Source organism: Amphiura filiformis, chromosome 6 (assembly GCF_039555335.1).
Source record: "Amphiura filiformis chromosome 6, Afil_fr2py, whole genome shotgun sequence".
Classification (NCBI taxonomy): Eukaryota; Metazoa; Echinodermata; class Ophiuroidea; order Amphilepidida; family Amphiuridae; genus Amphiura; species Amphiura filiformis.
The window spans coordinates 6915349-6932543 of NC_092633.1; the positions used below are offsets into that span (position 1 = coordinate 6915349).

General features: G+C 35.1%; 1 protein-coding gene and 1 long non-coding RNA gene across 2 annotated transcripts; both read right to left on the minus strand.

The window, feature by feature from the left end:
- On the minus strand, nucleotides 1-7708 carry LOC140154148 (solute carrier family 2, facilitated glucose transporter member 5-like). Its single transcript, XM_072176755.1, has 8 exons — nucleotides 7601-7708; nucleotides 7143-7302; nucleotides 6151-6344; nucleotides 2393-2503; nucleotides 1613-1723; nucleotides 1328-1400; nucleotides 925-1052; nucleotides 1-252 (listed from the first exon to the last, which is right to left on the minus strand). The coding sequence occupies exons 1-8, from the start codon at nucleotides 7706-7708 to the stop codon at nucleotides 1-3; spliced, it is 1137 nt and encodes a 378-aa protein (XP_072032856.1).
- A 435-nt stretch (nucleotides 7709-8143) lies between these two features.
- On the minus strand, nucleotides 8144-11804 carry LOC140154194 (uncharacterized). Its single transcript, XR_011859261.1, has 3 exons — nucleotides 11718-11804; nucleotides 10224-10384; nucleotides 8144-8247 (listed from the first exon to the last, which is right to left on the minus strand). It is a non-coding gene; the product is annotated as an uncharacterized lncRNA (long non-coding RNA).
- Nucleotides 11805-17195: the final 5391 nt, after the last annotated feature.

Sequence of the window (17195 nt, forward strand, 5' to 3'; positions counted from 1 at the left end):
TTAAACTAATTTTTCAGTATTTTTGTCAAATTTGAGGAGAACCACCCCACCATCCTTGTGCTCTTCTTTACTCCTCTTAGTTAAAACAATCAATTTATCAGACTCTTTCTCCTCGCCTTCAGGTGATATAAATAGGGCTGCATTTTCAACATAAGTGTTTCTCTTGGTTTCAGGCAAATATATTTGTAATAATACTATCAATGGTATCATTAGAACGATGAAAACGATGAAGGTATATGCACCCAATGCGTCCTGCAGTAAAAAAGTAAGTAAATAAGCATGTAAATAATAAATAAATAAATAAATAAATAAATAAATAAATAAATAAATAAATAAATAAATAAATAAATAAATAAATAAACTAATTAATTAATTAATTTATAAATATGTAAATAAATAAATAAATAAATAAAGTAATTAATTAATAATAATAAATGAGTAAATAAATAAACTAATTAATTAATTAATTTATAAATATGTAAATAAATAAATAAATAAATAAAGTAATTAATTAATAATAATAAATGAGTAAATAAATAAATAAATAAATATATCAATATATCAATAAATAAATAAATAAATTAATAAATAAATAAATAAATAAATAAATAAATAAATAAATAAATAAATAGGAATACATAAATAAATTAATAAAATGAAATGAATGAAATAGTTTCACGTATTATGATCTAAATATAATTGAATGCAGAAATATTTGAAGTTGGTATGGAGCGATAACTTGAATAGCAAATCTAATCTGACTTCAATCATATAATTTATTTAGATATGCATCAATGTCATTTTCATTTAGGTACACACTATCAAAAAATTTAAGAAGGTAAATGATGAATTAAAAATATTGCATACAATATTATTGGGAGCAGTCACCAAGATGAGAAAAAGTAAATTTGCTGGAAAACTTACCAATATTACTGGATAAAGAAATGACATCACCAAATTCGAAAACCAAAATATTTGATTACTGGCTCCAACGACATATGATCTTGGCTCATGAGTAAACATCTCTGGGATTATGACATAGGGCATAGATCCTGCAAATACAAAGAAAGCTTGAACTTCATGTATTCCAAAACTAAGACTTGTACCAACCTTGGCTAGAAACGCGATGATCCGACGATTGAGATGACTACTATGATGACGACTTTGCTGTTAGTTTCACACATATAATTATACAAGAGAAAACATAATGTACGCTTACCGTGTCCGGGGTGTACTCGCACAAACTTTTTTTCGAGGTGATGACTATGAGCTACTATGAACATCAATATGATATGCTGATGATAATGACGATGGTGATCGATCTTACCTGGACCTAGAGAGAAAGCCATAAGAAATGAATATATACTAATAAGGCTGCCCCACATTGTCCATTTTGATTCCTGTAAATAATAGAAAGATTTGAATCAGTTCTCAATTATTTGATATGAAACGTACCATTGCCTTATTTGTCATGTCTCGTAACATTATCAGTTAATCAGACATCTACTTCAATCATCATCATCATCATCATCATCATCATCATCATCATCATCATCATCATCATCATCATCATCATATTTTTAAAAAAAATATCACTGGATATGTAACTTACCAGCGTTGGTTCCAAGCTAATGCACATAGTTAACGTCCCCAAGAAGAAAACACAAAAAGAGTAACCTATAATAACCAAGCCTTTACGGCCATAAGAATCTGAAACGAAGATCTTGATTGGAGACAAAATAGCGTATGGCATAACAATATATAAGAGATTATATTTATATTAATGGACATGATGACGACTTATCATTTTTACTGATCGGGTAAATGGAAGGCCGGGATGGAAGAGCTTGGAAGGATGGGTGGTTAGATGAAGTGATGAATGGAAGAGAACGTGAAGAATCCAAAACAATAAAGACTCAGAAATACACACACACCCACATCACTGAAAATCCACTAGGTTTAAAAATGGTAAAATTTTGTAAAATTTGTAAAATTTGTAAATTTTCAATTTTGTATACTGTATATTGTTGATAAAAAAAAATGGAATAAATCGATCAATATTGAGGCTATAGGGGAAATATTTGTTGTCGGCCAACAATCTGCCTAAATGTTGGTACATTTTGGCTGCATTTTCTGTTTTAAAAAAAGAGCATTATAAAGTGAGTTGATAAAAAATACGACAACTGAAAAGTCATGTTGTTACAGGCTTATTTCCAAAATTAATTTTTGATGGCAAAAATGGGAAAGAAAATAAGTGCCGCCATGACGGAAAAGAAACAGAAAGGAACATGTAGCGAGAAAGAGATGCATAAAGGGAGATAGATGAGGAAAGGAACAGAGACAAGAAGAGTAGATTGGAACAAGATAACAATATGAAACGTGTCATACATACCGGAATAAGCGCTGTCAATATAATCAAAGCATCTGATCCGATTATAATGTAGAATAAGGATTCTTCAGTTATATTGGTATTGCGCCACGTCTCCACAGAATTAAAAGTAAACTAGAGGGTGCAAACGATCAAGAACGAAACAAAATCAGTACATGCAATTTTGAAACCATGTAATTAGCTCGTTTCACAATAATGATCTCTGGCGGCAAATTACGGTGTCTGATCTCCGCCAAACTCCCCCTTTTATAATTCATATCCCCAAATTTTTAGTTTTCCCCCTTTTTGCGAAATGCTTTCCCCCTTTTTCAAATATTTCCCCCTTTTTAACTTTCCCCGTTTTCCCGACTTTCCCCCTTTTCGACTTACCCCCTTTTCAAATAGTTTCCCCCTTTTCGACTTTCCCCTTTTCAAATAGTTTCCCCCTTTTCGACTTGCCCCCTTTTCATATAGTTTCCCCTTTTCGAATCCCCCTTTTCAAATAGTTTCCCCTTTTTTAATTTCCTTTTCAAATAGTTTCCCCGTTTTCGAATTACCCCTTTACAAATAATAATACCCCTTTATTTTCACCCATTTTGTAAAATTAATAGTTCCCCTTTTTACAAATAATCCCTTTTAACTTTCCTCCCGCTTTTCACAAATAGGTTCCCATTTTAAATAGTTTCTCCTTTTTAAATAATACTCCTTTTTGTTTTTAATACTCCCTTTTTGTTTGGGTACTCCCCGTTTTCCGTGCGTAGGCTTTACCAGTAAGCCTGGACCCTGGAGAGTACCGTGCACTCACTAGAGCTCATTTCGCTACATCCATTATTGGAAAGGCGTTCTACATGAATTTGGATACCAACGTAGGTAGATTTATAGCCTGTTGTGCAAGCGCCGCTAAATTCAATGGGTTAGGGATCCGTCAACTTTTATGCACGTTTATAGAGGGGCTGTACAAAGAGCAAATCCGATATGATTGATAAACCAAATGATGTTCAGAATGTTAAACGGGTGAAATGGCATGCATAAATATTTATGCTGGTCAAATTCATAGCAATGATGTTTGAAAGTCTGTGAAGAACTTGTCTATAAACAGGGATATGTCAGAGACAACAAACAACTGGCTGCCATTGTTACAGAAGCCTAGATAATAAGAATTGTTTGTGCTATATAATTATTCAAAAGGTTTTTTTTAAAGTTAGCACCAAAGTTTAAAACAAGCGGTCTTAACAGTGAAATGACAATAAAAGCATACATTTATAAAACGGGCCTGGACAAAATGGGCATTGCATATTTATGACAAGTGTGGCTGTGTGATTTTATGCAACTTTATTTTTAAGCCAGTTCCGAGTAATTTTCTCTATTCTTTGTTTGTCAACAATCCCGTTAACAATAAAAATGTGCTTTCTAATCAAAGGCTCTATGGCGTATATTCAATTGACCAGACAAATGAACCAGGGACTTCGGTCAGTGGTGCACGCCTCAAAAATCCAAAAAGAATTAGTAGGCCCTATATGTTAGATGAAGAATTAAGTAGCAATTAAGGGGGTACTACACCCCTGCCCAATTTTGTGCCTATTTTTGTTTTTCTCAAAATTATGGCGCATTAGGGACAAGTAAGATATGTATATTATAGGGGCAAGGACTACAACTACTGCACTGGAAATTTTATTTCAGCACAGCCAACAGTTGTGGAGTTACAGTCAAAAATGAGGGAAAACCAATATTTGATCAATAAATCAATAACTACTTGCTTTGTGTTGCTGTATTTTCAGTACAGTAGTTGTAGTCCTTGCCCCTATAATATAAATATCTTACTTGTCACCAATGTGCTATAATTTTTGAGAAAATTGCAAAAATAGGCGCAAAATTGGACAGGGGTGTAGTACCCCCTTAAGCCTAGTCTTTTTTTAAAGTCGAGACAAGACCAAAATAATACGATTAATAAGCCAATCTAATTGATTCGAATTCCAATCTCCTGGCCTTTTCCTGGGTCTTTATTTAGTTGCATGATAGCCTATAATTCAGATTATGATTTTTCTTAATGTAGATCTATATCCTATAGAATTCATAAATTACATATAATAAGTATCATTTTATTCATTTTATTTAGCTCAAGAATTTGTATCAGACAATCACGTGCTTTCAACGTGTAGGCCGGACCTACTCTGTAAAACCACTTAATTTCGCTAGGGATTTAATTTCGCTAATTTTGCTAGAAGCCTTAATTCGCGAAATTAAATACCCGCAAATTGAACAGTTTTACATTGAATTGTACACATAAATTGCTGGATTAGCGAAATTAAATACCCATAAGAAAGGTGGTCATTGGCAATTAGCGAAATTAAGTACTAGCGAAATTAAATAGCTTTACAGAGTATTTCAATATCGAAGTACATGGGACGTGAATGCACGGTAGCCTACTATAGATGGTCCGTGCCTACTGGTAAAGCCTACGCATCGTGAAAAGGGAATAAAAAAAAAGGAGTAAAAAAAAGGAATAAAAAATAAGGGAGAAACTATTTTAACGGGGAAAATCTGTAAAATGGTATTATGTAAAAGGTGAAAAGAAAATTCGAAAAGGGGGAAAACTATATGAAAAGGGGGAAACTATATGAAAAGGGGGAAATTCGAAAAGGGGGATACTATATGAAAAGGGGAAATTCGAAAAGGGGGAACTATATGAAAAGGGGGAAATTCGAAAAGGGGGATACTATATGAAAAGGGGAAATTCGAAAAGGGGGAAACAATATGAAAGGGGGGAAAATACTATATGAAAAGGGGAAAATCGAAAAGGGGGAAACTATATGAAAAGGGGGAAATTCGAAAAGGGGGAAACTATATGAAAAGGGGGAAATTCGAAAATGGGGAAACTATATGAAAAGGGGGAAATTTGAAAAGGGGAACTATTTGAAAAGGGGAAAGTCGAAAAGGGGAACTATTTGAAAAGGGGAAAGTCGAAAAGGGGGAACTATTTGAAAAGGGGGAAAGTTAAAAGGGGAAAATATTTGAAAAAGGGGGAAAGCATTTCGCAAAAAGGGGGAAAACTGAAAATTTGGGGAGATGAATTATAAAAGGGGGAGTTTGGCGGAGATCAGACACCGTAGCAAATGATCAAAATGTGTTTCCTTCAAAAACGGTATTAAAATAAACTAGTATGAAACTTTCATGCACATTTGGAGACATAAAAAACGTTACCAGATGCCATAATTTATTCAATTTGTGTTCCACTGACAACCACCCGCATTATTTGAAGGGTGCGTGTGTGTGTCGCATGTGAGGGGTGAGGTAGGGGTGTGGTGGGGTGGACAAGTGGTTGTGTGCGGGTGTTTGTAATGTAAAAGTAAAACAGCAGATTTTCCGTGAGGAGCCAAAATATGGAAAACGCACGTTATCGCCAAGGTTGTTGTATTAATTGACTATCAAATATAAAATATGAAATCAAACGCTGGTGATTGAATGTGAGGGTATTTTGGTGGGTATGTGTAGGGGTGTGTGTGTATGTGGGTTGTGTAAAGTTGGAGTGCGAATATATGCAATGTACATGTAAAGACAGCACATTTTCCGAGTAGACCCAGGATTCGGAAAACGCGCGCTATCACCAAGTTTGTTACACTACTGAAACATGAAAGCAAACGTTGCTGATGTGTGGGGTGGGGGTGTGGGGGGGGGGGTCCTTTGTGTTTTTGGGGTGTGTAGGGGGGGTGTGTGGGGGAATTCATGGGTGTGGGGTGTTTGTTGATGATTTTGTGTGCGTTGATGATTTATTACATACTTACCGCTGTTATTAATGAAACTTGTTGCAATAATTGCAAAAATATGGCCATAACTATTGGTTGCTTCCATCCTGGCGATCGACAACGCACAGTATTGAAAAACCCACTAACTCCTCTCTTTTTCTCCACCTCTCGCTCGTATTTCATCTCATCTAATTCTGTCCTTATGTTGTGTTTTCCTCGTAGTTTCTGGAGTACTTTAATGAATTTAAAAAAAGTTTGTTTGTTTGTTTACTACATGTGCCTTGTTTTTGTTTTGTTTTTCAGTGAAATTTGGTTCTTTGCCAATGGCGCGAAAAGGTGACCAGCTAGATGTTCCTTAAATATTAAGACCAAGAATATGTGTGTTTATCTTTGCACATAAATATTGATGTTAAGGGTAGACGAGGTATTGTTGGTCGAAGCAACCTAAAAATCGATTTTCATTATCTAGTTAACACCTTGATGTTTTGCAAAAGTGCATTCTACAAATCGTATACTTTGCAAACTTGCTTAATTTATTGTTGTTAATGAGTTATGTACGTTTTACAAAAGTGTTGTTGTTTCAGCCCTCTTTACAACGTAACTCAAGAACCGCAGCACCTTTAAAAGTATATCTGTAATATTTTAATTCTTCTACACGCTCGCTATGAATTGAGCAATGCAGTTTTTGCCAAAGCTCACTACCATTCGTAATATGCTGTGAACTACCAAATCACACCAGTTTAAAATAATTAATAACCTTAAAGCAGTAAATAAAGGTATTCATTATATAAACATTGACAGCATCCAGAAGAAATTAATACCTGGAATCCTACAAGAACAGTACAGGTGCTTCAATGGACTTTTAAAATATATTAGCCTACACCTCCAAAATGGCTGCCATTTTAATAATATTACTTCTAGTTTGTTTATTGCGTCTATAGGATCATTGTTTTTGCTTTACTATTGTTTCTGTTTGTGTTTTTATTTTTGTTTATTGTTTGTTTGTCTTATTCTATTGTAGCAACCATTACCTGTTTGTGCATCATCATCCAAAGCCTTTGCAATTGCGAGATGTCGAGGAGTTTCAGGACAAAATGGAATCATTCCCAAACCAAACAACCCAAAGACACCACCGAGAGAGACAGCTACTGGCCACAGTTCTTCAGTATTCAATGGGAAGAAACTCAAGCCCTATAAATAGGATCAAATAAATATGAAATATAAGCATTATTGGTACATATTTTGTGTCACATGATCCTGTTTTGCAATCCTAATAATTTAGTTGGACATAACTGTAATAGTAAAACCCACTAAAAGTGCATGTATTGCTAAATATAATGTTATATATGCATTTTTTATTCTATTTTATAACCAATTATTATTAAAATGAACTTCAAAACAGTATTTCTGTGGAATCATGAGTTAAAATTTTGTTTTCATGAACGATACGAAAAACAAAACAAAACAAAAGTCGAAAACCCAAACCAACCTGTGATATAAGCAATCCAACAGCAAACATGAGGAAATGAACCCCGCCTATGGCACCACGACGGTTGGTTGGGGATATCTCCGATAAATAAAGAGGAACGATTGTCATCGATATTCCTACAGAAAAAATTATACAAAGTTATGGTGGTCAAAAAGTAGTCCTTTGTTAACTGTTATTTCTTGTTTTACATTTAGAGTGAAACATTACATAATAAAATTAGACACAGAGTCGGCATTGTGTCGAAAGCTCACGTAAGTAGGGTGACGGTGTGATGTATCGGTGTAAACTCCCCGGGTAAACTTTACAAATGTAGTTTTGTCTTTTCCTGGAGCTCTTTCATATTTGCAATCAAAATATGCTAATTTACGCAGTTTCCACATGTTTTGGGCGTGCGCGATTGGCATGTGGATATGCTCTCTGTGTCCGCATTTTCTTTGGCTTACATTTAAACTATGTAAAAGATGATAAAAAACAGTATGCCTATCAAAACCATGCCCATCATTCAACTATAACCTTACTTACCTGTGCCAAAGCCGACAAATAACCTTCCTATAAGAAGCAATTCAAATGACCCAGTTGTCGTAGTTATTCCTAACATGATAGAACCCAGGACTGTGATAAGGTTTTGAATTAGTAATCCTTTTTTCCTATGATAATATGATAAAACAACAACAAACATGTTGGAAATATTGACTTTTGTTTCTCTGTTGCGATTTTTCGGGTTTTTTTTTTCTCCCCCGACGCCGCGGTAGATTTTTCTGTTCAGTATGATACATTTTTGTCGCAACGGAATTAGCCTTTTAGTAGGGATGACCAATGAACCATCAACTTGATTAGAACGCTCCCATAGACATGCAAGGAGCTCAACTGTGCACTGCTTGCACAGACATTTCTAAATTGATCTCATTCTTTTATTTATCAATATTTTTCTGTAAAAATTGGGAAAGTGAATGCCAATTATATTTTGTAACTATCTTGCAAATTACAGCAACACAACTTATTTCATTTTCCTATAAGTGCGAGTCAAAATTGGTCCATCGCCACAGTGCGTTTAATTGCCAGTGGCTGAGTTCAGCACTGCTCAAGAATGGCACAAAATATTCAGATTAATAATATCAGGTGAAAAATGTGGCCTACTGAGCTGTAATTTGGCAGAGTTGACAGTAATACCTCTATCATACCCTCTGTAAAAAGGAAAAAAATATGAACAAGTAGATCTCGAGTTACAAATTAAATCACCAGCTTCCCTTTGGAATTGCCATACTCCTTTCGAATCATGCTAAGAAGACACCTTTCTGAACATAAATGTGAAGTTTCGTGCTCATTTGATGTATTTTTCACCTGATTTCAACCCTAAACGTTTTCTTATATTTAGGCCTATACCATCTACAACTTGCTGCTGGCTATACCTTGTTTAGAACTTTCAAAAGAAATACCTGAATGTGCAACCATAACTGTTTCAAAATAGCCCCCGAAAGTCATGCAGGTGACTCCGAGGTCATGCATTGAATTGGTTTGAATGAAGAATACTACGGGAACCAGCACCTTTTGTTAGAGGTCACACATGAGCATGATGAGTGAAGTGCATACCTCTATTGTTGTGAATGAGTCAATGACCTTCAATGACACTTTAAGATTTTGTTTGCATACACCTACTAATTGGTCATATTAAACCCAATAACATTGAAATTTTTGGTTGTGAACAAAAAGTTCACCTAGACTAAAGTGCAAGTTTGATTTTGTGCCATATCAGCCATCTTGGATGATTTTTGGCAAATGTTCTCTAAATGCATGATTTCAATGCCTCGGTTTGAAAAAAATACTTTATGCCATTGACTAGTAAAGTGCCATTTCATAAGAAACCCTTTGATACTTTCACAATATGCTTGTTTCATGTTTGCATATATGTTAAAATAAAGAAATATATAAAGGTAAATATATGTTTATGCCAATTTTGCTCCCAATTGCTATTTTTGGACCATGTCATTTTATTTCGTTCCAATGACCGGTCAGAATGGGAAACTTTAAAAATTCATAATTCGAAAAGTTTTTGACCGATTTTGACCATTTAACCACCAAAATACTTCTGTTGATGAGTTCTATCCAGAAAACAATCTTTTGTAGCAATAGGGACAACATGAAATTTTGATTTTAGAGGTATGGCGAACACCATAGGATGGCGCTGCACGACATGGGTAAAGGCTTTTGAATTTGGCGGGTTTTACCCATATTGAATACTGCCCTCCTATTGTGTACGCCATGCTTCAAAAAGGCTAATTTAACTTACAAAACGTAGAATTATACCAGTGGCTTGAATAGATTGCCTACTTTCTCAATCGAGGGGTAATCGGGGAAAATCTACCCAAGTTATGTGTGGGGAGGGAGCAAAATACAGACCCTCCTATCACTATCAGTCAACTCATTTGGGAGAGGGCAAGCGCGAGGAGGGTTCCAATCGGAGGCGGGCCTCCCAACCCCCTGGTTAAGCCACTAATTATACATTGTACATATTTCAATTCCTCTCAAGGTGAGCAACTAACAATGGTTCCATCTTTTAAGGATACGTGGTCACTTTCGCACTGAACCAGAATAATCCAGAGAAGGCCAATCAAAACTGACTCACCGACCCAAATCCTTTGCAATTCGACCACCAGATTGTGAACCCATCGCTCCTCCAAACCTGAAACTGGCTTCTGTAAACGTCATTAACATGTTGACTAACGATGGCGAAAAACCTTGCCCGTCTCGACTGAATTTAGATTCATTAATAAACTTGCGAAGAAACTGTATAATATACAAAAAATTTAGAAAATTTGTATAAGAGAAAAAGAATGGGGAAAGGCAAAAAATAATAGAATGGTATAAATAGAATTGGAAATATGGAATAAGAGAAAAAGAAAGACAGAGTTTGAGGTATCGGATACGCGAAAAGAAACAACAAATAATGCCTATATTTTGGGTTATTATATATCAACTTACTGTCTAGTACAAGTTCCCAATCAAACTTTGCCCGCTTACCTACCTCTTAGCGCTGGTGTTCCACAGGGAACAAAACTTGGCCCTATAACCTTTCAGGCAGTCATCAATGACGTGGCTAGCGATTGCAGGTCACACTATTGGAAATATAATGACGACCTCACCTTCGCTGAAAACCGTTCCTCTAGTGTGACTAGCAATTTGCAGACAGATCTTGATGACTTCCTGAAGTGGTCGGTTGATAATCAACTCCAACTTACTGCCGTCAAGTGTCAAGCCAACTGGTGAATTTTTGCCATCCAAGTGTTTTCTATTCTTTGAGGTCAGATTATAATATTAAAAGTAATCCTGGACCTTAATCACAAAAATTTCACGGAATTTCGCTTGCTTCTTGACTACAGTGTTATAGATGTGAAATATAGCCTGTGGTATAGTGATTAAGCCGAAAGCCGTGTATTTAAGCTTATTAAAAACAAAATTTCCCTAGTTAAAGCCATATTATAACATTTGCTGAGGAGGACGCCCTCGCTGATTTTTTTAAATTAATTTTTTTACACGATTATATTGTACTTTTTTTACACGATTATATTGTACTTTATTAAACCAATATAGAAACCAATATACCCTGAAAAAATCAAGACTCTAGGTGCTGTAGTTTTGTCAAAATCCGAGATTTTGAATAAAACGCCTGAATCAGCGTTTTATTATTACGATGGAATTATTAGTCGAACGCATACACGATGTTCATAACACACAGTACGTACACGGCGTGCGCGACGGTGATCTACACAACAAAGGGCCGTACCATAACATGACCGAATGAGTGGTACGTATTGGCGACATATGCGCTGGTAGTAAATTCCAATTTTCTTTGCTCTGCCGTAGTTGTTCGGCTCAAAAATAAAAGGGGATATATCTGACAGTGAATATGGCTTTAAGTAGGGAAATTAGCTAAATGTATCTGAATGAGTCTTCAACTTTGTCAATAGTGCTGTTTTCCTCATGTTTTGCCAAATATTTCATTTCAAAAATACCCAATGACAATTTTAATGACTTCCTTCACTTATAGGAAATTCATACACAATTATTGTTAAAAAATGTTAATTGTTAAAAATGTCAAATATCAAAAGTATATTCTTACCGGAGAAGACGCAGTAATGCAACCAGAATTGTAACCGTATTGAGCAGAAGATGCAAGAGTGACGACAACGGTGCAAAATATCAGCCAGCTGGTAATCGGACCCTGAAAACAAAGATAAAACATAGAAAACATAGAAATCAAATTAAGGATTTGTTCGATTAGAGTTTAACGATACATTCTATCATGGCTATTATCATGCATACATACGAGTATCTGTAGGTCTACAGTTTATGACAAATTTAATAAAAGTGAATCTTTTAGACTTTGATAGGGACAAACTTAAAGTAGGTAACTGGAGAAGGGAATCAACGAGTTATCCCAAATCACAGCGTACTAGTCCAGTCAAAGTGGGTTTTGACTCACCACTAATGTCAGAGATGTCCCCTGAACAGCATACAAAAAGTATACTAAAATATACTTGGTGGAAAATGGCGGGAAAATGTCATACAGGGGCCAAATTTCAAAATTGCTCCAATCATTTAAAAACTATACCAAATTATTCCTCCAGTCATAAGGATTCAGAAAAAATATAGTTTGCCATATCTGTGATGTACGGTTCTTGAGTTATAACCGAAAAGGTCAAAGCTCAAATGTTGGGTTCAACAGAGGTCAAAAAAACTAAACATTGTCTGATTTAAACCAAAATGGTCTCAAATTGTTCGGCTTGCAAACATAATTCATTTAAAGAATATTTGCACTGTTTAGGTTGTTTAATTACATGCGTAACATCGAAAACTAGGTCGGGGTCAATAGAGTTCAATGGTCAATGGCCTCTTTTATCCTGCTACCTAGGTAACGAAACATCCAAGATACGGCAAACTATTCTTATTTTGGAGTGTTTTTAAAGTACGAACACATTGAGACCATTTTTAAGGAGATCGGAGCATTTTTTTCGAAGATGACCCACGTGGAGCCCAAAATTTGACCTTTGACCTTTTTGCTTATAACTTGAGAATGGTACATCACAGATATGACAAACTATACTTTTTCTGAATCCTTAAGAATAGAGAAATGCTTTGGTATACTTTTTAAAAAGATTAAAGCAATTTTGACATTTGACCCCTGTATGACATTTTCCCGCCAAAAACTACCTTTCCATCAAGTATATTTTAGTATATTTTTGGTATGATGTTCAGGGACATCTCTTAAATGTATAAAAGTAAAAAAAAATCTGTTGCAATTAGTGGTGGGTGACACCACTAATTTGTTTAGACATCGGGTCACCGAGAGCGAATGTGTATTTATTTTGGAAGGTTCGTGTGTGTGTTAATTTTTGAGCGTTTTTCCCAAATTTAATATTTTTGGTGATATAGGCTATATTTCAAGAAAGCCAAAGACGTCTGTTAGCCAATATAATTTAGTCTTAGATCTATATAAATGACTCGAGTTGGTTCTCCTTTTTGACTTGGACAAAGCTTAGAATATTGACGGCATTCATTTGGAATTAAACAGACCAGAAGTTATCTCCCTCAGTAAAGAATAGGGCGGAGAGTGGTTGTCTAGGTCGTTCAAGTAGGTGGACATAGCATGTAATGAAATCGGACAATCAAATGTATGTATACCAAGGCTGTCAAGTTTTCCGGGGAATAGTCAAATCGCTTACTTTTTTTGCTTCCGTCCAATCTCTTTCAGTCAGATATTCTGTTTTCCGAGGTTCAACACCATTATCTTCCTTCTTTATCACTTCCATTTCTTGGTCAGTATTATTGTTCACTTCTTTTTGAAGTTCTGATTCCACCAATGAAGGTCCATCGTACACCCAGCTTTTGCTTTTCTCAGTCATCTTGTTACTGTAGTGGATAGGTTTTTCTATTGAAAATGTCGCAAAAATGATACTTGACTACATGTATGATTGTATGATCCTACATCCAGTAAATTGATATGGTGCAACCGGTTTAAATGATATTATTACTACCGTATATTACTACGGTAGTTTATTTACCATGTATGTACTATATCATACAACGCCCATAATGTTATGCTTGCAGACTACTTGAATGATAACTGATATACAAATGTTACCATAACACGTCTTGTTATCTTCTTGGTCGTACTCATATCAACTTAATAAAGTTGTCAAGTAAACACGACACCAACACTTTATCTGTAATATATGATATCGTTAGAGTGACATCATTTAATGACGATATTACCAATTGCCGAAGCCACGCGGGTCTTGTCTCATTTTATAATATAGCTTTGACAACTGTTGACCAAATTCCAGCAGAAAAGACGAGTAGGTGTCCTCTGGCGCGTCTGGGTGTGCAAGTCTCACCCTTTTCTGAATAAGCTCATTAATGTTCACAAATTATATATCTGCATCTCATTTAATACTATTCTTTTTCAGCCCTTTCTTATTTACAAAACAGTCAATGTTCTCCTGTATTTTATGTTTCATAATGCTTGGAGTACAAGTTTCGTGCTTGGGCTACATTTTTGAATTTTACAGTATGCTTTCTGTCGGGGCTTTCTGTCCTCCAAATGTCAGCAGAAATGTCGGGGGAAATGTGTGTTCCTGACATAATTTAGCCGTGGCCGGTGAATACACTCAAACCGGTAAGGTAAAGCTACAGCTTTGATTCGCCTGTTTATGTGTTTCCATCTGCCGCTGGCCAATCTATGTCCCATAATATATAGCAGAAGCTGGAGGTCAGAAAGCATTATTGTAAAATTAACTTTAGGACTCTAGTCCAAGCATGATACCTGTAGTCCAAACGTGAAACACAATTACAGAAGAATATGGAACTGTTTTGCAAATAATAAAGGGCTGAAAAAATAATGTTAAATGAGATGCAGATAGAATTTGCTTAACATTTAGAACAGGGTGACATTAGCACACCAAAGCAAACCTACACGTACTTTTTCATGGCATTTGTTCAACTATTGTCTAAGCTATCAATGAAACATTACCCGCGTGTTTGTATTGTGTTTGTTTGTGTATTTGCTAACTTCTCAAGATAACCTTTACGGCCCGATTGTCCAACTCATTATAAGCCCGTTGTGACATACATCTTCTGTGAACCCACTCACCCCTAGCCCACTTACGACCTGCATCATTTTCTCGGAACGCGCAAACAGCTTTTCCCGTGTTCGGAAAGTATTTTGGCATCATGGGTTTTCGCTATTTTCTGAAAATAACAATGTGGACCTAATTAAACAATGTAGAAAATATTTCAAACATGTAGAAGAACGTGTGTTAGCAAAGTTTATTTTGATGATTTTGTTTTTGATTTTTTCGCTATCAACTCAAGAAATTATTAATAAAATTCAAATAAATTGATAAAGGTTTGAAATATTTTGTTATCTACTAATGATAGCATTTGGAACCTAATAAAATAATACAAAAAAATCATAGATTAAGCATGAGACGTGTTAGAAAGGTCATTTGGTATCGTTTTAATATTTCATGTTTGTTTGTTTATTTGCTATCTTCTCAAGACAGCATTTACAGCACGATTGCCCAATCATTATAAGCCCGTTGTGACATGCATCATCTTCTGTGAACCAACTCGCGCCTAGCCCACTTATCGGCCTGCAACATTTTCTCAGAACGCGCAAACAGCTTTATGTGTGTTCGGAAAGTATTTGGGCATCTTGTGTTTTCGATATCTTCTGAAGATAACAATGCGGCCCTATAATTAAACAATATTTCAAACATTTAGAAGAACGTGTGTTAGCAAGGTTTATTTCGATGTTTTTTGTTTGTTTTGTTTTTGTTTTGTTTTTTGCTATCTACTCAAGATAGTAATTATTTATAAACGCCAAATAAATTGAAAAAGGTTGGAAATATTTTGTTATCTACTAATGATAGCATTTGGAATCTAATAAAATAATACAAACAAAAATTCTAAATTAAGCATGAGACGTGTTAGAAAGGTGATTTGGTATCTTTTTAATATTTCATGTTTGTTTGTTTATTTGCTTTCTACTTCAGATACCATTAATACGGCGCGATTGCCCATACATTATAAGCCCGTTGTGACATGCATCATCTTCTGTGAACCAACTCGTGCCTAGCCCACTTACGGCCTGCAACATTTTCTCAGAACGCGAAAACAGCTTTATGTGTGCTCGGAAAGTATTGGGCATCTTGGGGTTTCGCTATCTTCTGAAGATAACAATGCGGGTCTAATTAAAAAATATTGAAAATATTTCTAATATTTTGATGTTCATGTTTTGGATTTTTTTCGCTATCTACCCAAGACAGTAATTATTTATAAAATTCAAATAAATTGAAAAAGGTTGGGAATATTTTGTTATCTGCTAATGATGTCATTTGAAACCTACTAAAATAATAAAAACAAATATCACAGATTACGCATGAGACGAGTTAGAAAGCTCATTTGGTATCTTTTTAATATTTCATGTTTATTTGTTTATTTGTTATCTTCTCAAGATGGCATTTACGGCGCGATTGTCCAATCATTATAAGCCCGTTGTGACATGCATCATCTTCTGCGAATCCACTCGCGCATAGCCCACTTACGGCCTGCATCATTTTCTCGGAGCGTACAAAACGCTATACGGGTGTTCGGAAAGTATTTTTGGTATCATGAGTTTTCGCTATCTTCTGAAGATAACAATTACGACGCTTTTGCCCAATCATTATAAACCCGTTGTGACATGCATCATCTTCTGTGAACCCACTCGCGCATAGCCGTCTTACGGCCTGCATCATTTTCTCGGATCTCCGAAACAGCTATACGCGTGTTCGGAAAGTATTTTAGCATCATGGTTTTTCGCTATCTTCTGAAGATAGTATTGTGCGCCTAATAAAACAATAAAGAAAATATTTCACACATTTAGAAGAACACGTGTTAGGAAAGTTTATTTTGATGTGGTTTTTTTTTGCTATCTACTCAAGATAGTATTTATTTATAAAATACAAAGAAATTGAAAAAGGTTGAAAATATTTTGTTATCTACTGATGATAGCATTTGGAATCTAACAAAATAATGCGAAAGAAAGCATAGATTTAGCTACTGAAGATTAAAGCGAAAATACATATACGTATGACATAATTTATTTTAGAAATAGGAGCTTTCATAATATACTTTTTCACGATTTTTTTTTACATTTTGTTTGCTTTGATGGCTAATAAAATGTATTTGAAGTTTGAATTTGTACAATTATATAACAATACATTTTCTACTTGTATTTGTTGTAATTACAGTTCATTACCGACATTACGATACGACTCATGATTAAAAAAAAGGAAGGGTTAAGTGAACTAAGTTGTGACAGACAATGCGGAAAATTCCTTTCATGGGTCAAATTGTGCAACAAGCCAGCAAAATGCTGTACCTTGAATAAATCAAATAAAAAACAAAGTAAAAATACAACTTCGACAAAAGGCGCAATAACAAGTCGGGGTCAGAATTATAAACTTCATCCAAGCATATTGGTCATGGACGATAGCACATAGCGCGTTCTCTTCGAACATTATTTAAGAGGACTTGATTTCTGCCAGTTCGAGTC